The 22,621-nt window shown below is 54.5% G+C and overlaps 1 protein-coding gene across 9 annotated transcripts in view; it reads left to right on the forward strand.

The window, feature by feature from the left end:
* The window catches only part of LOC105483394 (IQ motif containing E), a 54,920-nt gene that overhangs the window by 25,662 nt on the left and 6,637 nt on the right, over positions 1–22,621 (forward strand). For 6 of the 9 annotated variants that reach the window (XR_011622638.1, XM_071095431.1, XM_071095432.1 and 3 more), the window contains 10 exons: positions 897–1,060; positions 2,456–2,511; positions 4,436–4,635; positions 7,961–8,065; positions 9,830–9,920; positions 13,174–13,341; positions 16,511–16,534; positions 19,955–20,065; positions 20,507–20,706; positions 21,834–21,937. Coding sequence is in view for 8 of the 9 variants with exons in the window: in XM_071095431.1 (XP_070951532.1) it covers positions 897–1,060; positions 2,456–2,511; positions 4,436–4,635; positions 7,961–8,065; positions 9,830–9,920; positions 13,174–13,341; positions 16,511–16,534; positions 19,955–20,065; positions 20,507–20,706; positions 21,834–21,937 (1,223 nt within the window). In the remaining variant the exon portion in view is untranslated. Of the gene's footprint in view, positions 1–896; positions 1,061–2,455; positions 2,512–4,435; positions 4,636–7,960; positions 8,066–9,829; positions 9,921–13,173; positions 13,342–16,510; positions 16,535–19,954; positions 20,066–20,506; positions 20,707–21,833; positions 22,271–22,621 lie in introns of those variants that run through there. The other 3 variants (XM_071095434.1, XM_071095429.1, XM_071095430.1) reach the window with 3 other exon arrangements.

Consider the following 22,621-nt stretch of genomic DNA (forward strand, 5'->3'; position numbering starts at 1 on the left):
GGCCTCCCAGAGTGCTGGGATTACAGGCGTGAGCCACCGCGCCCGGCCTGGTCGCAACATTTTTATCAGCCAGTCAAAGTATAACCTGGCTAATGTGTGTGTCTGTTTAAAGACACCCTATTTAATAGTGATTGTAGATTAATTTTCATCAAACTCATGGCTGGCCTGAATGAGGCTTCTCGCACACACATAAGCATCTCTACAGGGGCCCACACAGCCTTCCTGAGCTTAGAGGCACTGGACAGCACTCAGCACTGCAGTCCAGCCCACTCAAGGCAGCATCACCAGCAAACAGCACAGAAGCGTGAGAGCCACAGCACCAGGCAGGCCACGGAAAGCACACTTGTTTTTACATGAGCTGAGGTGAGGAGCCGAGCAACACCTGGTTCAGCCCGAGCTGGCATTTTTCATGACCTGTGCACGTGTGAGAATTCCCACAAAACCCCCGTGCATATTGATTTTGGGCTGACGGATCCATTTTAGCAGCAAGCACATTTGCAATTATGGGATCTGCAGATAATGAGGATCGACTATACTTTAGACCTTGTGGGCTAAGAAGTGAAATCTAAGCTATTCTGTAGGCACCTGCTGGAACAAGATATGTTTCCATAACCCTTCTAGTGATGGCATGGAAAATACAATACTGTTACTTGAGTACGATATTTTGTTACACAGGTTTACCTTGCTTAAGGATGGGGTTCCATTTTGGGTGCTAACATTTTGCTTATTTAGGGTTCAAAGTTATTACTGCCTATTCGATTTCAAATACTTACCTGCAAAAGCCACTCTGAGCTCATGACCAGCAAAGCAAGCTGTGATTCACCTGCCCCTCATTTCAAGCATGTGTGAAACCAGCTTAGCAATGCAAACCTCAGCCCACGATTTGGTTGTTCTAGGCCCCTGGGGGAGAAGAAGACGGGCACCAAAAGGCAGAAGAAGATGGGCAGTGCCCTCCTGAACTTGTCCCGGAGCGTCCAGGAGCTCACGGAGGAGAACCAGAGCCTGAAGGAGGACCTGGACCGCGTGCTGAGTACCTCCCCCACCATCTCCAAGACACAGGGTACCTTCCTGAAAGCCACTGCAGGAGGGAGGCCAGGGAAGGGCGGGGCATGGCCACTGGACAGGCACCACGAGGGCAGATGTGAACCCTTGAGCAATGCCAATTCCCACGTGCGCCAGCACCTGCCACGGGCCACACGGTGCCCGGGGGATGGAGCTGTGAACGGAAGCTCACAGACATCCCTCGAGGAGACAGTGCTTTTGGAGGGAGGGAGGAGCTGGGTCAGATGCGTGACAGGTGTGTCAGATGGCCGTGCCATGGAGGAGGGGAGGAGGACACATTTTGGGGTGAGGCAGGTGGTGTGTGCAGCTGCAAGCAGGGTTGACGGGAAGGCGCCCCCAAGACAGTGACAGCTGAGTGGGACCCAGAAGGGGCGAGACAGCCATGAAGATGGCAGCAGGGGTGGGACAGGCGGGGCAGGGCTGAGTGCCTGGGAGACACGTGGAGTGTGGCCCCTGAGGCCCCGTGGGGCGGTGGGGCAGGGTGCCATGGGAGCCTTAAGGGTGCCGTGGGAGTGTGAGGCAGAGGGTGGAGGGGGCCGTGCTGCTTCCCGAGGCCCCCTGGCTTCTGTGCAGAGACAAGGATGGTGGCAGACAGAGGCTTCTGCGCTTGTCTAGTCGGGCTGCTGGTGGCCTGAATGTGGGGAGCAGTGGGTGTGGTGAAAGGTGGTCGGGGTCTGGTTGCATCTTGTAGCCAGAGCTTAGGGAAACTGCAGAGAGGGTGTAGGCTCTGAGAGGGAGCAGCCAGGCTCCAAGGCTTTTCGTCCCAGCAACTGAAAAGACAGAGTTGCTGTTTCCTGAGATGGGGAAGGGCCACGGGAGGTCTGAGTGTGTGGGAGTGCGGGCCAGGCAGTGGCTGTGTGGGGGGTGCGGGACAGAGGCCTGGTCTGGAGAGCCAAGCATGCGAGTCACCAGCACTCAGGTGGATCGAGTGAGCTCACCCGGAGTGAGAGGAGCAGGGGTCAGGCCCTGAACCTGGCCGTGTATGGTGGGGCGGTGAACCTGGCCGTGTATGGTGGAGGGGAGGAGTGGCCAGCGAGGGGCTGTACATGCCAGGAAGGGGACAGACTGAGAACCGATTGTTGGATTTGGCAGAATGACAGTCATCGGAGATCTTGATGAGAACTGTCTTAATGGCCTGGCCAGGTGGAATGGGAAAGCACGTCACCCTGAGATGCTTGGAGGCCATTAGTACAGACATCTCTTCATGGTCCAAGGGGACAGAGACTGGGCCCGTGCTGGCGAAACCCCCAGGGGGCCGGGACCTGTCAGAGTGGCTCTGCAGCCCCGCTGGCTGCTCCGGCTGCGGGAGAGGAGCCTCAGGCTGTACCTGAGAAGGGTGGCCCTGCTGGCAGTGCTCGCCAGGAGCCGTTTGAAACCACACTGCTTCCCTTAGGTTATGTGGAGTGGAGCAAGCCCCGGCTGCTGAGACGCATTGTGGAGCTGGAGAAGGTGAGCGGGCGTCTCAGGGCCACTGTCCTTGAGGACCAGGGGCCTCATGCTGTGGGGACGGGCTCACAGGGTGCGGAAGGTGGCGCTGAGCATGGCACTGGCTGTCCGCCAGGCAGCGCCACACACAGACCGCAAGGAGACTTCTTCCAGGTGTAGACAACACTGAAGGCAGCTCTCACGCCCCTCGCTGGGCTGTGAGCTTCTGTGCGTGGCCGCAGACAGACGCGCTTCGCACTGGAGCCCCTCACGGTCCAGCCCGCCTGTGCAGGCTGTGGGCTGTGCCCTGCCTGTCGACGACCAGGCGCTGCCTCCACCACTCGAGTTGTGTTGGAATCCACAGGGAACTGTTGACCCAACTCCTGGTCAGCCAGAAATATCGGGAAGTGAACGTTTCCCCACATCCCCTACGCGACTTTGCAAAGTAGGAATTAGGCTGATTCTACTGGAATTGGACCTCTGTTTGGGGTTGTATTTTTTAAGATGGAGTCTCGCTCTGTCCCCAGGCTGGAGTGCAGTAGTGCAATCTCAGCTCACTGCAACCTCCGCCTCCCAGGTTCAAGTGATTCTCCTGCCTCAGCATCCCCAGTAGCTGGGACTACAGGCGCCTGCCACCACGCCCGGCTAATTTTTTGTATTTTTAGTAGAGATAGGGTTTCACTATGTTAGCCAGGATGGTCTCGATCTCCTGACCTTGTGATCCGCCCGCCTTGGCCTCCTGAAGTGCTGGGATTACAAGCATGAGCCACTGAGCCAGGCTGGTTTTTCCTTTTTTTTTTTTTTTTTGAGATGGAGTCTCACTCTGTCGCCCAGGCTGGAGTGCAGTGGCGTAATCTCGACTGACTGCAACTTCTGCCTCCTGGGTTCAGGCAGTCTCCTGCCTCAGCCTCCCCAGTAGCTGGGATTACAGGTGCCCACCACCATGCCCAGCTAATTTTTATATTTTTAGTAGACATGAGGTTTCACCATGTTGGCCAGACTGGTCTCAAACTCCTGACCTCAAGTGATCTGCCCACCTTGGCCTTTCAAAGTGCTGGGATTACAGTCGTGAGCCACCGTGCCCGGCCTGGACCTTTGTATTTTAAATAGTAAATTAGAGCGTCTGTGTTGTTTGGCCAAGAAGAATAAACCTAGAAGGAAAAACGTTTTTGAAAAATAGTTTTTTACATATTTACAATGTAGAAAACTAGCCAGATACAATGACTCACACCTGCAATCCCAGTACTTTGAGAGGAGGATTGCTTGAGCCCAGGAATTTGAGACCAGCCTGGACAACATAGCAAGACCCCATCTCTACAAAAATGAAAACAATTAGCCGGGTGTGGTGGTGCACACCTGTATTCCCAGGTACTTGGGAGGCTGAGGCAGGAGGAACGCTTGAACCCAGGAGTTCAAGAATGCAACAAGCTGTGATTGCACTCCAGCCTAGGTGACAGAGCCAGACCCTGTCTCAAAAAAAAAAAAAAAACAAGAAGAGAAGTTTCTATAAATTGTGAACGTTTAAAATATAGAACTTGTTGGGAAGTCAAGGCACCCAGAGGTGGTTTGGAAGCACAGTGGGCAGCACGTCCGAGAGCCGGGAGAGGCAGGAGTGGAGGGTGGGGATGGGCAGGAAGGTAGATGTGCAGAGTCATTTGAGTCACCTCCCCTCATGCCCTCCTCTCTATTTTAATGGCTTCTGCCTGTGCCCTGCCTCGGCAGGGGTCTGGCGTGCCTCACTTCTGATTAAAGAGAGCTGAGCAGGGATCATGCTCTTCCAGTAGCCCTGTGCCCCGCTGTGTCACCGGGTAACTCGGGTCCCCTCAAAGCTTTCTCGTGGCCCTGCTGGAGACTTGGTTCGCCCTGCTTCGGTGCCTCTTTTCTGCGTTTAGTAAATAGAAAGTAGAAATGAGAACTAGCATCTAAAACATGCCTGTGTTGCCTCCAGAAACTAAGTGTGATGGAGAGCTCAAAACCACACGCCGCAGAACCAGTCAGATCACACCCGCCAGCCTGCCCTGCATCCAGCTCTGTGCTGCACAGACAGCCACGAGGGGACCGCAGCAAGGACCATGACCGTCTCCGAGGGGCCGTGAGAGACCTGAAGGAAGAGCGGACCGCCCTGCAGGAGCAGCTGCTGCAGAGAGAGTAGGTCCTCCCGAGGCCCTGCCAGTGTCCCCACGGGAGCAGCTTCTGCAGAGAGAGTAGCTCCCGAGGCCCCGCCAGTGTCTCCACGGGAGCAGCTTCTGCAGAGAGAGTAACTCCTCCCGAGGCCCCGCCAGTGTCCCCACAGGAGCAGCTTCTGCAGAGAGAGTAGCTCCCGAGGCCCCGCCAGTGTCCCCACAGGAGCAGCTTCTGCAGAGAGAGTAACTCCTCCCGAGGCCCTGCCAGTGTCCCCACGGGAGCAGCTGCTGCAAAGAGAGTAGCTCCCAAGGCCCCACCAGTGTCCCCACGGGAGCAGCTGCCGCAGAGAGTAGGTCCTCCTGAGGCCCCGCCAGTGTCCCCACGGGAGCAGCTGCCGCAGAGAGAGTAGCTCCTCCCGAGGCCCCGCCCACAGCCTCGCCAGGGAAGCAGCTGTCACTCCCTGTGGAAACTGATCTTCACCAGGGTTCAACAGTTGTCAGTTTGGAAAACTGTTCAGCTCATAGTGGTCACTGCATATTTTTATATGATTCTAAAACTTCTTACGTTTTGGTGGTGAAAGAAAGGCAGCTTTAGTGATAACAAGAAGACACTAACTGACCATATTACATTATCAAAAGCATGAGGGGTCGGGCATACCTGTCATCCCAGCATTTTGGGAGGCCGAAGTGGGAGGATTACTTGAGGCCAGGAGTTTCAGACCAGCCTGGGCAACATAGCAAGACTCCATCTCTCCAAAATAAATTTTTAAATTAACTGGGAGTGGTGGCTCATGTCTGTAGTCCCAGTTACTCAGGAGGCCACGGCAGGAGGATCGCTTGAGCCCAAGAGTTCGAGGCTGCAGTAAGCTATGATGATGTCACTGCACTCCAGCCTAGGCAACTGAGTGAGACTTCAACTCAAAAAAAAAGTGTAGAGAATGGTGGGAGAGCACATTTAAATCTCTCTACCCCGAATTCCAGAGAAATCTTCAAATTGTCTACTAGAGATGAATTTACTTTCATTGGTTTATGTAAAATCAATTAGATTTTATGCAGCATGGTCTTAATTCAGTAATACGTTTATGGGGCATATGATCTATTAATACATATGAAATAAAACATAAGTGCTGCAGCCTGACGCAGTGGCTCACGCCTGTAATCCCAGCACTTTGGGAGGCCAAGGTGGCAGGATTGCCTGAGTCCAGCAGTTTGAGACCAACCTGGGCAGCATGGTGAAACCCCATCCCTACAAAAAATACAAAATGTAGCCATTCATAGTGACTCAAGCTGGTAATTCCAGCTATTTGGGAGGCTGAGGTGGGAGAATCACTTGAGCCTGGGAAGTCAAGTCTGCAGTGAGCTATAATCATACCACTGCATGCAAGCCTGGGTGGCAGTGAGACTCTGTCTCCGAAAAAAAAAAAAAAAACCAGAAGAAGACCTAAATGCTGTGAAATACTTGGTGTGAACATAGGGCTGGGAAGGCAGGGCCTCACCGAGTGTTCCGGAGCTCCGGAGCTCCATGACCTGTGGCCACCTAGCACCCGGCCTGGCTCCTGTCCTCCTCCTATTTGCAGCTCCTCTGGGCTTGGCTCTGCCATGAGGCAACCACCTCCATCATCTTTGGAATGATGTTTCTCTCTAGTTTGCAAGCACTACCGTGACTTGCCCCTCAGAGTGGCCTGTGAAGCAGCAGCAGGAGCAGGAGCTGGGAGCTGGTTAGCATGCAGGAGCCCAGGCCCTACCCCGGCCTTCGAAATCACACTCTGCATCCAGTGGGATCTGCAGGTGATGGTTTGTTTTTTTTTTTTTTGAGACAGAATCTTGCTCTGTCACCCAGGCTGGAGTTCAGTGGCACAATCTGTGCTCACTGCAAACTCTTCCTCCCCAGTTCAAGCGATTCTTGTGCCTCAGCCTCCCAAGTAGCTGGGATTACAGGCATGCGCCACCACACCCGGCTAATTTTTGTATTTTTAGTAGAGATGGGGTTTCACCATGTTGGCCATGCTGAGTCTGGAACTCCTGATCACAAGGGATCTGCCCGCCTCGGCCTCCCAAAGTGCTGGGATTACTGGTGTGAGCCACCGCGCCCAGCCCTACAGGTGATTTGTATGCCCTTTAGGGTCTGAGAACTCGGCCAGTGCCTCCCAGCCTGCTAAGTTCTCTGCTGCCTGCTGTGAACAGTAGAAGGCCAACCCATCACCACTGTCCTTACCCCTCACAAGAGGTCTCAGATCGCATTTATGGCAATTGATAGGTCGTTTGTAAAAATTCGTATTTCATGACAAGCTTTTCCAATTAAGCAGTCATTACAGAGTTCATAGACATCAGGTAAAAAAAAAAATTAAGGTAGTCATGAAAGGTAAATAACTTCTGGAATTATCTATGAAACTGTAAAGTGGCATGACAAGAGCCACCTCGTATTAGCCCTTACTGTGTGACAGGGGCTCTGCTAAGCACTCTAGGGTTTCTGGCATTTAATAGAGACTCACAGGCCCTGAGCAGTCAGGGCTCGCAGACAGCATACAGTCCATCTGAGACTCGGACAGAAGTCTCCGTTGAAGGCCAGTGTGTGGCCATCACACCACATGGGACGCAAGAAATGCATCTGGGAGCGGTTCAGCTGGAGCCCCGCATAGGCAGTGGCACGGTCTAGGCAAGGCAGGCCCCTGTCCCATTCACGGACCCTGCGCCTGCCTGCAGCACCCCCACGCGGGTGCGAGGTCCGTGCCAATGAGTGGCGGCTGGAGGGGCAACTCCCCATTCTATGGCCTGATGGCAGGGCCTTCTCTGGCATCGTCCTGTTGATCCCCTGCACACAGCAAGTGCTTGGTTCAGGGCAGGCAGGGCCTTGAGGTCTGTCCTTGGCACTGAGTGATTAGAAATGGGCTTTTTGGCCAGGTGCGGTGGCTTAAGCCTGTAATCCCAGCACTTTGGGAGGCCGAGGCGGGCGGATCACGAGGTCAGGAGATCGAGACCATCCTGGCTAACACGGTGAAACCCCATCTCTACTAAAAATACAAAAATTAGCCGGGTGTGACGGCGGGCGCCTATAGTCCCAGCTTCTAGGGAGGCTGAGGCAGGAGAATGGCGTGAACCCAGGAGGCGGAGCTTACAGTGAGCCGAGATCGCGCCACTGCACTCCAGCCTGGGCGACAGAGCAGTGAGACTCTGTTTTAAAAAAAAAAAAAAAAAAAAAAAAAGAAATGGGCCTTTGGTGGTCCTCCTGCCCCACCATCCGCTGTCCTAAGGAAGGGTTGAGCACCGTCACTTTTCAGAAGCGCCTTCCTGCTCTGACATAACCTCCAGTTTTCGTGAACGCTGATGAGTCTCCTATTCTGTGTGTGTAGTTTGGAGGTGGAGCAGCTCCTGCAGGCGAAGGCCGACCTGGAGAAGGAGCTGGAGCGCGCGAGGGAGGGCGAGGAGGAGAGGAGAGAGAGAGAGGAGGCTTTGAGGTATGTGACCCGGGTCAGGGCCGGAGAGAGGAGCCAGGCGAGTCTGCACTCCTGCCACCACTGCAGCCCCCCGAGGCATCTCAGCCTCGCTGCCAGCCGGGTTTTTAGAAAGGCCACACCTCCCTGCAGTCTTTCCCTGGTTTTCTGTCACTCAGCTCGGGAATAACCTCTGGGTGCTGAGCAGGGCCTGCCCTCTGGCATCGTGGCCACCTCACAGGGGCATCCTCTGCTCTGGCTGTGCCAGCACCTGCCCCTTCCCAACGAGCCATCACACTGGCCTCTAGTCAGAGCCACCCTGGTGTGGGCCACGTCCTCAAGAGGGGCCGCCCGTGCCCTCAAAGTAACGCCATTCGCGAGAGCCAGGAAGCAGCACCCTCCCCACGGTCCATCAGCTGCTGGTGGACAAACATCCTGAGGTCGACCACACGGAGGCGCAGAGCGGACGGCAGTCCCGACAGGCCTGGCCCGGGGACCCTCAAAAACGTGGTGCTCGGCAAAGAAAGCCAGATACAAAAGGCCATGCAGCACACGATTCCGTGTGCAGGAAACGTCCAGAACGGGCAGACCCACCTGACAAGTGCTGCTGCTAGGGGCTGGGAGGGGAGCGGGGACTGCTGACGAGCATGGGTTCCTTTCTGGGGCGATGCAAATGTTCTGGAATTAGATAGGGGTGGTAGGTGCACAACACTGTGAATATGCTAAAATTCACTGAATTATACACTTTAAAATAGTGAATTTTATGTGATGAGTCTTAACTTTTTAAAATACACAAAAAACTAGGTTAGAAATCTGAGCAGACATATTTAGCACTCAGAATAATTAGTAAGACATAGATTACTGGAATGAAGAAAACCTTGGCTGGGCACGGTGGCTCATGCCTATAATCCCAGCTCTTTGGGAGGCTGAGGTGGGCGGATCGCGAGGTCAGGAGTTCAAGACCAGCCTGACCAACATGGTGAAACCCCCTCTCTACTAAAAATACAAAAATTAACCGGGCACAGTGGCAGGTGCCTATAATCCCAGCTACTCAGGAGGCTGAGGCAGGAGAATCACTTGAACCCAGGAGGTGGAGGTTGCAGTGAGCAGATACCATGCCACTGTACTCCAGCCTGGGCAACAGAGTGAGAATCCATCTCAAAAAAATTTAAAAAAAAAGAAAACGTTTCATTTTCAGGAGAAATCTGACTGAATTCTGTCAGAAGGCTAGAATTAAAGTAAATCCAAAAGAGCACATGTGCAGAAATGAATTTTTTTTTTTTTTTTTGCCTTTAGTACCTAGAATGAACATCTAAACTGTAGTGCCTCCTGTTCATACTGTTTACTAACACCCCAGTGATCCCTGCTTATTTATCTCAAACGCGTGGGCTCCAGTGATCCTCCGGGCTCAGCCTCCCAGAGGGCTGGGATCACAGGTGTGAGCCCCCGCGCCCGGTCTCCTACTTACTTATTCACACAATGGATTCTGTTTTTAGTTCTTAGCTGTTTCAGGAGAGGTGCTGGGCCCTGGGGGTCCTCAGCCCTGGCCTCGTTGGGCTTCCAGCCCAGAGCAGGAGACCACAGGAAGTCCCGGCCTGCGATGGGGTTTCTGGTGCCGTCAGGTCATAGCTGGGCCCTGTGGCTCAGGGAGACGTGGCCCTACCAGCCCTCTACAGGCTGCCTGGCGTCCCCCTGTCTCAGCGTGGACCGCCCGCCCCACCCTGCCCTGCGCCGGCCTTCATCACATAGTGACAGGTGAGGTGTCTCATTTTTCCCTTTCCGCCTTAGAGAGGAGATTCAGACGCTTACCAGCAAGCTCCGAGAAGTGCAAGAAATGGAGAAAGAAGAGAAAGAGGATTGCCCAGAAGTTCTTCATAAGGTACAGTGACCGTTTGCCTGGATCTCCCGTCAGGTGTGGTGTGGCTTCCTCTGGTCATGACGGTTCCGACCGTTTCTCTGCCCAGAGTTGTTTCTGACCATCCACTGAAAATCCCACTCCCTTTTGTCATCACAATTGATTTCTATAACTCATGTCGTGTGTGTCGAAGTCCGGCGTTTTGGATTAATTGACTGTCAGCAAATTGACTTCTCGAACTGATATTTGAGTCTCAAGGCTGGTGAGTAAAGAGTTAACCGAAAGCTCAGCCGTGCGGAGGGTGTAGGTGTGTGGCCGGAGCTGTCACTGAGAGGCAGGAGGGGCGTGGGGGGAAAGGACAAAGGCTCAGTCAGGCCTCTGCATGGACCTAGGCCTGCGCCCTCTCCTCTCATCTAAGTTCCAGAACACGAGGCTGGCAAAGCCTCAGCGGGGACTGCCCTGTGGGTGGAGCGGGGCTTCCTCTGCCCTCTCTGCAGAACACAAGGCCAGCAAGGCCTCAGCGGGCACTGCCCTCTGGGTGGAGTGGGGGTTCCTCTGCCCTCTCTGCCGTCACTCAGCTGTGCACGGGTTGAACACGAAGTGACTGTTAGCAGGGACCCGGCAGGTGAGCAGGGACCCTAGGCGGATGCCCTCCTGCCTCTCCACTCCCTCCACGTGTGTGGACGCTACCCAGGGGCAGCTGGTCGAGGCAGTGTCTCTGTGGCTCCAAGGTTCCTGGCCCTCTGCTGCCTCCCTGGAGGGTCACAGCCATGCTCTGGGCACCATGGCCGGTGCTGCCTGCACTTGCACTTCTGGTGGCAGAAGGGCGTCCTCACAAATCCCCTTCCAGTGGGTAGGATCCTTCAGAGGGCAGGTGTGGGCCCATGCATGTTCAGGCAGGAAGCAGGAGCTTGGCGTCACCATACTGGGGCTGCAGCTCGCTCTGAGAGGGGCTCATGGATAAAACCGATCGAAGCCACCGCCTGTGGTCCCAGCTGCTCAGGAGGCAGCAGTGAACCAAGGTCGCACCACTGCACTCCATCCTGGGTCACAGAGCCAGACCCTGTCTCACTAAAAAAAGAAAAGAAAGAAAGAGAGAGAGAAAGAGAAAAGAACAATGTCTGAAAACAGAGAGAGGAGAGAGAGAGAGAGAGAAAGAAAACAAAAATGTCTGAAAATACTGCTGAAATACAGCCTTTTCTGTGTGGTGGGGTTATAAGCTTTTTTTTTTTTTTTTTTTTACTTTCTTTTAGTATTGTCTGAATTTTTCGTAATAAGCATGTATTAGCTTTGTGTTATTTTCCTCCTCAGGAAACATTTCTATTTTAGAGACAAGGAAGAGTGGGATTGAGTGATCAGCTCTCCGAGTAGGGGAATCGGCTCTTAGCATTCACGTGGGAATGATTAATTGCAGGTTAAATGGAGTGACAAGAGTGGGTTTAAGAGTTGCCTCAAGGAATTTATAAGCATGTGAACATTTAGATTTTTTTTAACTGTCTGTAGTTGTGTGAGTAAATGTTCATTTATCTTCTGAGGAGCTGATTTTACCTTTCCAATCACATTGGCACGGGCCACATACTAACAGCTGATCTCACTTTAGCGGAACAGAGGCCTGAAAATGTGTCAGGACTGAGGGAAGATGAGGCTCTTCTTAGGGTCACAAAATCGGAATGTGGAAGCCCAGGGCCGGAATGCTGGTGCCAAGCAACTTGGTGCCACAGCTAAAGGGATCTGGAAACAGCTAGCTGTGTGGATGTACCCAGGGCATCTTCGTCAGGGATGTTAAGATGTGTAGACATGCAAGTGACTGTCCTAGGAAGTTTACACTCCCAGGTCCCTAGAAACAGGAGGCAGGGCACGCAAGGCCACGCAGGAGCAGCGCGTCGGCCAGGAGGCGGCAGGGATGTGCGGAAGACCTGGGCCAGGGCCTTTATCATGGGAAGGAGCGGGCGAAGTGAGGTGAGCTGGCTGGTCAGGGCCGGTGGGCTGGAAGCTTGAAGAACTTCAGCGGGACCTGGGCCACAGGGGGGTCTTGAGCTGTCCCGCACCTGGCCCTGGGTGATTAAGGCTGAGGAATATTGCCTCCTGGAGTGTGGGGCCCAGCACAGGAGACAATTCTGAGTGTGGGCACTGGATTAGTTGCTCGCATAGGATGGCCGTGCCCGAAGGCAGGCCCTTCACTGTCTAGGAATTGGCCAGGCCCAGAGGGGCATCAAGGCCCCAAGCGTCGTAACACACAGATAATGAAAAGCCAGTGCAATCCGTTCTGTGTTGGTTCAAGTCTGTGGACAGGCCACCTGTGCCCGCGCCTGGCCCAGTGTGCACTGGGAGCAGTCTTGTGTCTCCCTCTGGGGAGGGCTTTCAGCAACAGCATGCTCTCCACCGAGCTTGCATTCTTGACATGAGAGGCCTTTTCGTTTGTACTGGGTAGTGTCCTGTGGGTGATACATTTGGAGTCATCAGTGTTAGAAATCATAATTTTTCTTTTTTCTTTTTAGAGACGGTCTCACTCTGTTGCCCAGGCTGGACTACAGAGGCACAATCATGGCTCACTGCAGCTTTGACCCCTGGGCTCAAGCGATCCTCCTGCCTCAGCCTCCTGAGTAGCTGAGACCACAGTGGTGTGCCACCACACCCCGGGTATTTTAAAAATTTTTTCATAGAGATGGGGTCTCGCTGTGTTGGCCAGGCTGGTCTTGAACTCCTGGGCTCAAGTGATCCTCCCTGCTTGGCCCTCCCACATTGTTGGGATTACAGGCGTGAGCCACTGCACCCAGCCTGAAATCATGGTTATTTCAGTGGTCATTATAGCAATCCTGGCTTGTTTCTACCTTAAAAACCATGGTAGAAATATATATAATGCCTTCAATCCCAGAAATCCCATGTTTATAATTTAGAGCGTTAAACTAGAAAACAGAAAAGGACCCCAGAAAAACAATTCTTGCAGGAACAAAATGTGACCGAGTGTAGTGAGTGTGTGACGGCCGTGTGAAGAAACGTCCTCTCTCTCTCCCAGAAGGCGTGGCCAGACAGAGTTGAGGGAGTTTAATGAGAGGTGTGTCTGCACGTGTGTGCTCGCCTGGACATGGTTTCTCAGCAGTACAGGAGACCGCTGTCATGTGGCCTGCGGACCAGTGTGGAACAGCTCTCGCCACATTAATAAGACTCGCCTGATAAGCCCAGCCGCACTGTGCAGAGTAATATCCTGTCCCCTTGCCGGGTACTGCTCGTCCCTGCCCTAGCTTCATCGTCCTCTTACTCCTTCAATTTCCTGCAGGCCCAAGAGCTCCCAGCTCCCACTCCCAGCAGCAGGCACTGCGAGCAAGACTGGCCGCCGGAGTCCAGTGAGGAGGGGCTCCCGCGGCCCCGCTCCTCCTGCTCTGACGGGAGAAGAGACGCCGCAGCCAGGGTGCTGCAGGCCCAGTGGAAGGTGTACAAGCACAAGGTGAGGCTCCCCAAGGCGACCCGGGCTGCTCCCTGTGAGTCTTCATGCTCCAAGGCAAGCCACGCACTGTCTAGGAATGACTAGGCCTGAGGGGCCAGCCGGGCCCCGGGTGTCCGAGTACCGTAACATACAGAAAATAAAAACCTCATTCACACACTGACTCATCCGTTCTGGGTGCGTTTTGTGCAATACTGAACATCTCGCCAGATTTCTTTTCATACAGTTTTCTTCCAGAACTATTGGAAAATGAGTTTTAGATGTTATGAAACATTAGCATGTATCTTGTAAGGAACAGTGTCTTCTCCTACCTGCCCACAGCACCGTGACTGCCCCTCAGACTGTCATAGCAGCTTGATATCCTCACCTACCGGCCCTTCCTGTTCACATTTCCCAAACGTCCCGAGATGCCGCCTGCAGCTATCTGTTTCCCGCCAGCATTCAGTCATGGCGGTTCTCAGCCCACCTCCCGCCAGAGCCCAGGGGTTGGTTGGTTACATCTCCTTAGTGTGGTTCACAGCAGCCCCCACCCTTTCTTTTCTTTAACCAACAGGTCACCCTGGCCGATTTTGTTTGTTTGTTTTTCTGAGATAGAGTCTTGCTCTATTGTCCAGGCTGGAGCGCAGTGGCACGATCTTGGCTCACTGCAACCTCCGACTCCCAGGTTCAAGCAATTCTCCTGCCTCAGCCTCCCAAGTAGTTGCGATACAGGTGCCCACCACCATGCCAAGCTAATTTTTGTATTTTTGGTAGAGACAGGATTTCACTATATTAGCCAGGCTGGTGTCGAACTCCTGGCCTCAGGTGATCCACCCACCTTGGCCTCCCAAAGTGCCAGGATTACAGGCATGAGCTACCACACCCAGCCTTTTTTTTCTTTTTTCATAGAGACAGGGTCTCACTCCGTCACTCAGGCTGGAGTGCAGTGGCACAATTGCAGCTCACTGCAGCCTCGACCTCCCGGGACCAAGCAATCCTCCAGCCTCAGCCCACCAGGTAGCTGGGACTGCAGGCAGGCACCACCACACCTGGCCAATTTTTGTAGAGATGGGTCTTGCCATGTTGTCCAGGCTGGTCTTGAACTCCTGAGCTAAAGCCGTTCACCTGCCTCGGCCTCCCAGAGTGCTGGGATTACAGGTGTGAGCTAATGCACCTAGATGTTTTTTCTTTCTTTTTTTTTTTTTGAGATGGAGTTTTGCTCTTGTCGCCCAGGCTGGAGTGCAGTGGCATGATCCCGGCTCACTGCAACCTCTGCCTCCCGGGTTCAAGCAATTCTCCTGCCTCAGCTTCCCAAGTAGCTGGGATTACAGGCGCACACCACCATGCCCAGCTAATTTTTGAATTTTTATTAGAGACAGGGTTTCACCATGTTGGCCAGGCTGGTCTCGAACTCCTGACCCCAGGTGATCCACCTGCCTTGGCCTCCCAAAGTGCTGGTATTATAGGTGTGAGCCACTGTGCCCGACCTTTTTTTTTCTTTTTAAAGACATTTTCTTTTTTTTTTTTTTTTCTTTTTTTCTTTTTTTTTTATCGAGACGGAGTCTCACTCTCTCACCCAGGCTGGAGTGCAGTGGCGGGATCTCGGCTCACTACAAGCAATGCCTTCCGGGTTCTCGCCATTCTCCTGCCTCAGCCTCCCGAGTAGCTGGGACTACAGGCGCCCGCCACCACGCCCGGCTAATTTTTTGTATTTTTAGTAGAAACGGGGTTTCACCGTGCTAGCCAAGATGATCTCGATCTCCTGACCTCGTGATCCGCCCGCCTCGGCCTCCTAAAGTGCTGGGATTACAGGCGTGAGCCACCGCGCCCGGCCTAAGGACATTTTCTTTGGCAGAGAGCAGGCCAGTGTGTTACAGAATGTTCCCTGTCCTGGATCTGTTTCCTTGTGGGGTCATTAACTTATTCCTCTGTCCCTTTAATTTCCCATAAGTGAGAAATAAGGTCTCCAGCTCTGATTCACCCAGGTTTGCTTTTGGCAAGAATGTCTCACATTTAGGCTGTGTACCCCCATCCCCTCAGGCCAGCCCCTGTTTGTGTTTCTAACCTGGTCATGGCTGCTGGCTTTCGCCATTTTAAAGAAACGAGTTTCCCTTGGTAACTAGCCAGCAGTTTATAGGGGACAGCTTGGCCTCCATGAGGTCTGTCCCCACCACCTTTCCCCTCGTGGCCTTCGTGTCCTTCATGTCACAGCTGTCTTCGTCTGAAAAGCAGTTTCCTTATTAGCGGGGCCGACTCCTGGTCCTCCCAAAAAGGTGGGAGAAAACTTAGTGACTTCCCTTCAGGTGCTGAGCAGATGCTGGCTTGTCTGTCTGTCTGTCTGTCTCTCTCTGTCTCTCTCTTATTCAGTGTATATATCTCTTTGCTTCCATCTTACATTCTGTTGGTCCTTGTACTCAGTTCCTCCTTAATCTCCCAAGGGACAGATCCTGTGTACAGTAGTACACATGTGGGCTGAGCACTCTGATGACTATGGAAAATCAGCTGGCTGAGGTACCTGTTATCTGGCCGTGGCCATTCCATTTCATTAAGTGTATATTGATTATTTTGGCATCAACATCTGGGAAGGACTTCGTTCACATCTGTAAGAACACGTGCTCCGAGGGACCCTCTCTGCTGACTGTGACGCTGTGTGTCAGCTGCAGCCACAGAAACTTCCCAGGACACCCAAGGGTGACTGATGATCAGTCAGGTTGAGGCCAGTGATCCAGACCCCTGAACCAAAGTCCCCTTCATAACATCCCCAGCAGGCAGCCTCAGCCTCCGAATTCCGGGACTTATCCAGAAAGGACAGTGATCCGAACACCTGTGATGTGAGAGGGCTCTCACATCGGGCCCACATCCACCTCCTTAGCTGCACAGCTTGGCCTAATGGAGTCCCTTCTGCACAGCCAGAGGACCGGCACACGGCACAGACACATCCCTTCATCTGCAGCTTGGGCCACCTCGTGACTCCCGGAGAATTCCCGCCATCCTCATTCTGCCTCTCACTTTCGTCCTCCTTACAAAGGCGTTTGTTTGCTGGGCCCCGGCAGCTCGGGAGGGAGGAGCCAGGGCAGCCAGGCCTCTTGTTGGCTTGATGGACGCCTGTTGGCAAGATCAAGGACTGAAAACCACTGTGTGGGGAAACGTTCATCCTTCTTGTGTTTATTCATGTATTTTTTCTTTTTTTCAGAAAAAAAAAGCTGTTCTGGATGAGGTAAGTGAGGTTTATTTCATCAGTTTCAAAATACGGATTTGTATTTTGTTGTAAAGTAGGTGAGGGGATATTTAAAGATGCGTTGAGTCCTTTTCTTTTCTTTTTTTTTTCTTTTTTTTGAGACAGAATCTCGCTGTGTGGCCCAGGCTGGAGTGCAGTGGTGCAACCTCGGCTCACTGCAACCTCCGCCTCCTGGGTTCAAGCAATTCTCCTGCCTCAGCCTCCCTAGTAGCTGGGATTACAGGTGCGCGCCATCATGCCCGGCTAATTTTTGTGTTTTTAGTAGAGATGGGGTTTCTCCGTGTTGGCCAGGTTGGTCTGCAACTCCTGACCTTAGGTGATTCGCCCATCTTGGGCTCCCGAAATGCAGGAATTACAGGCATGAGCCACCGCACCTAGGGAGTCCTTCTTTTCAAGAAACCAAACCAGACCCCAACATTAAGTATAACATACATAAGAAATAGAAACATCAAATAAATATTTGGATAATTTCCCACTTTCAAAATCTCTTCAATCATTCCTTCCTTCCATTCATTCTTTTCATGCACATTCACTGATCACCAGCCCTGCGCAGGACAGTCTCAGAGGCTCTGGGACGCAGAGGCTCAGACACACAAGTGAACAAGCGGTTACAGCCCAGGGTGGCACTGGGGGCGGCCAGCCCTGCACACAAAGGCCAGGAGGTCCCTGTGAGGAGTGACGTGCAAGGTGGGCCTCGTGGGACAGATGTCAGAGCTCGCTGCACCGGGAAGTGAGGGGAGGGCGTCCTAGCAGAGCCGGCGGGATGAGCAGTCTGAGATGGGGCGAGGGCGTGGAACTGGAATGGAGGTTGAGTATGTCACCCACAGCTGAGAACTGACAGATGGATGAACAGTGCGGTTCCAGCCATGATCCTTTTCAGGGAGGAGCTGGAAAGTGAGATCGTTATTTTGCTAGAGTCCTGGTGGCCTCGGAGATGCTCGCCTCTCCTCTAGGGCCCCTTCGGGGACGGCAGTGTATTTCCACTTAGACCGCGGGAGAGGCCCCAGCCCCAGTCACTCAGAGCCGGCGCTGGGCCACAGGGCTTCTCACACTGCCTTCTTCCTCGCCGGCAGCTGCTTCTCCGTGGTAGGGCAGACCCTGCACCCGCTTGTCCTCACACTCGCCAGGTGCATCTGATGCCAGCAGGGTTGACAGCTCTGCCATCAGGGCGGGGCTTGCCTTCCCCCTACCCCACCCATTGTCCCCTTCCCCTTGGCCACACTACTCATCCACAAGTGTTTGCTGGGCTCCTGCCATGTGCCAGGCACAAGAGGAGCTTGTAACAGACCAGCCAGACACTGTCCAAATTTCACGGGGTTCATACTCTGCAGTCAGGACAGCCAGTATGGTCACGGGTGTGGGCGGCGCACCAGGCTCGGTGGCCTGCGCGCAGCTGCAGTGGGAGAATGTTGGCATCTGGCGGCCAGGCCACAGCCGCGTGAGCGCCCTCCATGAGCAGGTAGCTGGACTGCCCACCTGGCTCACCACACTGTCCCTGAGGAAGGGCCCCCTGCTCACCACTGCCCTAGTCTTCAGCCTTCAGTTCTGCAGCCCCTCCATGCCTGGCCTCGTCGTCCCTGAACCTGCCCCACAGCCACACCCTTGTCCATACCCATCTGACACATTTGCAGTGGCAACTTCCAACATCCCCGTCTCTTGACAATCCCTCCCATCCTCTAGCAGCCCTCAGGCCCTCATCCCGAGGTCTCCAGCACGTCAGCCTCCCACCTGCCCACCCACCACAGCCTGCCCAGGCTCCCAGTCCCTGCAGCCGGCTGCGGTTCCTAGCACATGCCCCTGCCTGGCATCTCACTTTGTGGTTATTCTTGCCAGCCTCCCGTCAGAATGCAAGCTCTTTTTGCCACAACACCTCTGGTGCCTAGACTAGCGCCTGGCATGTGGGAGGCGTTTGGTAAATGCCCTCCAGCGAGTGGGTGAGGGGACCCGGGCTCCTCGGCCAATGGGCCAGTCAGTGGTGGGTGCTGTCTCCCCGTCCTGCTTCTCTCCCTGGCACCCCCCATGCCTCGGGGTCCTCATCTCTAAAGACAGCAGTGAGGCTGCCTGTGTGGGGCTGTGGTGAGCGTGGGGTTTGCCAGTGTGGGCGCAGTGTGTGGCGTGACAGAGATGCGTGCCCCTCTTACCCCTCCGGCTGGTGCAGAACGCCCCATACCTGGCAGCCACTTTACCGGAAGCTTCTGGGCAGCCTCCATGTGGTCACCGCACTCTGGCGGATCGTTCATTGTTGATAGCCAGCGCTGCCTCGCCCTCCTCTGCTGAGCTCTTTTCCCACCCCAGCGTTCTTCCCCTTGCTTTAAGACAAAACAAAGGTGCTTTCTGTTCCAGCAGTGGCAAGCCTGCTAACCTCACTTGGCGTGGGGCTCGGTGGGCACACTCGTCATTCTCCTAACGTGTTTGAGAGCTGCCCGTATCAGGCTGGGGGCGCTCACGGGGTTAGAGACAGATTGTTCAAAAATAAGTGCTTCCCCGAAAATGGAGCGTGGACTTCTCACGGAGTGAGATAGATTCTCACTGTGTCACCCAGGCTGGAGTGCAGTGGCCCAGTCTTGGCTCACTGCAACCTCTGCTCCCAGGTGCAAATGATTCTCATGCCGCAGCCTCCTGAGTAGCTGGGACTACAGGCATGCACCACCACGCCTGGCTAATTTTTGTATTTTCAGTAGAGACGGGTTTTTACCATATTGGCCAGGCTGGTGTCAAACTCCTGGGCTCAGTGGATCTTCCCACCTCAGCCTCCCAAAGCACTGGATGACAGGTGTATGCCATGCCCAGCTAATTTTTTGTAGACACAAGGTCTTGCTATGTTGCCCAGGCTGGTCTGAATTTCCTGGCCTCAAGTGATCATCCTGCCTCAGCCTCCCAACGTGCTGGGATTACAGGCATGAACCACTGCACCCGGCCACATTGCCTAAGAAAATCATTTAAGATTAAGCTCAAAGGATAAATCATTCTCTTAAGATCACTTTAGAGGTCCTGTTGCCCCTTGCTTGATTTAGAAAACGTATATGGAAAGTAGATGAAACCAGTAAACTATTCCAACGCGGAAAAATGCTCCAACATGAAAACATAACCACGTGTGAAATACCAGCCCCTATTAGCCACTGAAAGGGACTGCAGTGAGCAGCAGGCCCCTCCCATTCCCAGGGTCCCCACTGTGCTAACAGGCGCTGCGCCCTGTGCTCCCTGGGGTGCCAGTGAGTTTCTGACGGACTGGGGTGAGTGGGAGCGCAGAAGGCTCTTTGGGAGACTATGGCTGCGCAGCGGTGAGAGGAGTTGCGTTCCCTACCACCGAGGCAGCTCTCCCCTCGGCACCTCCCTCTTGCCCGCCGTCACCCCGGGCACTCACACCCGCTTTTCTCTCCCTGCTTCCTTCCCTGACAGGCGGCTGTGGTGCTTCAGGCAGCTTTCAGGGGACATGTGGCGCGGACAAAACTCTTAGCAAGCAAAGCACGTGGCTCAGAGCCGCCCAGCATGCCAGGCCTCCCAGACCAGGTAACATCGGGGTGCTGGACATCCCAGTGGCCATCTCCAGAGCTGCTCATCTCACACTCCATCCACTGAGAAAGTGCAGGGCACCTCTCAGCCTCCACATCCCCGCCCGCCCAGCAGGCATCCCCTCCACTCCATCCCTGGCCACGTAGGCCACGCAGGCCCCTCTGCACAGGCCCCGGATGGGTATGGCATTAGGGCCAGATTGCCTTGAGCTGCCGGAGAGTCAAATAGCTCCATGAAGATGTAGCTAAAAACTACCGAAGAGAGACGCAGGCCATGCCAGCCCCTCCTCTGTAAGGAGGACCAGGTGTTTGTTTAAGAATCCCTACAGTTTAAAAATTCAGAACCTGCCGCCAGGAGGCTGCTCACTGACCAGCAATTCCCGGGAGGCAGGGCCACCTGAAATGGAAACTGAGCTCTTCCCGTCTCCCTTACACCCAGGGTGTCCCCGGGGCCCAGCACCAGGAGCCACCAGGGGGCTGCCAAACAGTCATCTTCCCTACTGTCCTTGTGCCCCAGAGCTCTCCTGTGCCCCGTGTTCCAAGCCCCATCGCCCAGGCCGAGGGCAGCCCTGCACCGGAGGAGGCCATCGTCATCATCCAGTCCGCTCTGCGGGCACACCTGGCCCGGGCCAGGCACAGGTGAGTCGGGGTCACAGGGATGCCCCCTGGGACACAGATGTGGCGCAGGAGGCTGCCCACTGCAGTGGGCACAGAGCACTGGGCGCAGGGCACGTAGCGGGAACTGGAGCAGCACCTGCTGCCTGCCAGCGGGACCTCAGTTTGGGGCCTGAGTAAAGGCTTCGCGTCGTGAGGACTCCCTGCTGCACCACGGATGTGGAGCGGGTTGGAAGTTCTGATCCTCAGGAGCCCTTTCCAGAGTCGCTTCTTCCCTACTGGGAGGAGATAAGGAGGAGCTTCAGAAACCGTGTAGCTCAGGTCACCATCAGTCTGGCCTGGCTTTCGGCTATGCCGATACGTCATCCCTTTGAAAGAAAACTGTGATGTGACCTCAGTGTTGGACACGGCATATGATAGGCGACGCGTGCAGGGTCTAGATGGCAGTGTTCCTACAGGCCTCCCGGTGGATTCGCTAGGACTCTCTTGGTTGCAGAAATCAAAACCCCTTGAAGTGAGCCTGGGTAGAGGGGGAGTTTAGAGTAGAGGGAAGAGACGGCCCCACTCCCTCACCCTCCTCTGCTTCACCCTGCATGGGGCTTGTTCCCCTCTTATCACAGACTACTCTGGTTCTCGGCCTTCATGGTGGAGACGCGCAGCCACCCAGCACTTCCAAGTGGGCAGTTTCTCCCTCCAAGGCCACATCTGCATCTCGTGGTCCTGATCCCATGTGGCCTGGGACACACCATGGGCTCAGGAGTCGGGGACCCGTCGCTGGGCAGCGAGCCCCAGCCAGGACGTGGAGGGCCATGCAACCTGCAACCACGTCCCTGGGGAATGGCAGCTGGGCCAGCCCAGACAGGAGACAGGGAAGGGAGCCGTCTGAGGCCAGCTTATAAAACCGTACTGGCCTGACCTCAGCATGGTCCCTGAGGAGATGGATAGGGGACCTGTCTGAGGCTCTTCATGGCCGGACGTTTCTGGACCCTGGGTGCATCTTGGGTACAGGGCTGGCCGTGGGGCTCGGCGTGGCTGTGTGTTTGCTTTCATTGGAATACTTGCCTCCAGGCAAATTAGTGAGGCCTGTCGTAAACCTCAGAGAGGTTTGTACTCTCTAAAGGCAGAATCAGCTGGCGTTTTCTTTTTTCCAGCGCTACCGGTAAAAGAACCACCACCGCAGCTTCTACGAAGAGGAGATCGGCTTCAGCCACACACAGGGACGCCTCCTCCCCACCCTTCCTCGCAGCTCCTCCTGGTAATTTCATTCATTTGGATTCTGGCACCAGGGCAGCTGGTCTGCTGAGGTCCCAGCCAAACAGTGGCCACCTCCAGGAAGCCCGGGCTGTGTCAGGACGGAAGGGCGGAGTGTCCCATCTGGAGCTGCCTCTGAACTAAGCGTCGCCTTATGCCAGGAAGGCCCCCAACAGAGCCCCCCTTGGCCCAGCTTGTCCCTTGTCCCTGGAACTGCAGAGGTCCTCGCTGTCTTTATTTTTGCTCTCAGCTCCAATGGGACCGAGGTGGCTTCCTCCTTCGGGCCAGCATTTCTCCCATTTGTTAAGTAAAACTGTGTTATTGTTTCCTTTTCTATTTTGTTAAAGCCCAAAAACAGTCAGTGAAGAAGCCGCTGGCGCTGCAGGATGCCACACCCTCGGGTGAGGCCTCATCCCTGCTCTGCCAGAGCTACCCGGAGCTGACGGGGATGCCCCAGCAGGGCCCTGCCTTTCTCTGGCCGTCAGTCCCTTCATGTGCAAAGTAGAGAACGGGCTAGACAGCTCAAAAGCTACTCTGCACTCCCAAATCTATGCTGCTCTGCGTAGACTTGAGATCCCGTGTCTTATCCTGCAATTAGAAACCCCTCATTGATACTTCAAGCCGTAAAGGGAGGATGAGCGCAGAGGCGCAGTGTCGAGACGCGGGACTGTCGGGAGATGGAGAAGGG

The sequence above is a fragment of the Macaca nemestrina genome, chromosome 4, assembly GCF_043159975.1.
Source record: "Macaca nemestrina isolate mMacNem1 chromosome 4, mMacNem.hap1, whole genome shotgun sequence".
Classification (NCBI taxonomy): domain Eukaryota; kingdom Metazoa; phylum Chordata; class Mammalia; order Primates; family Cercopithecidae; genus Macaca; species Macaca nemestrina.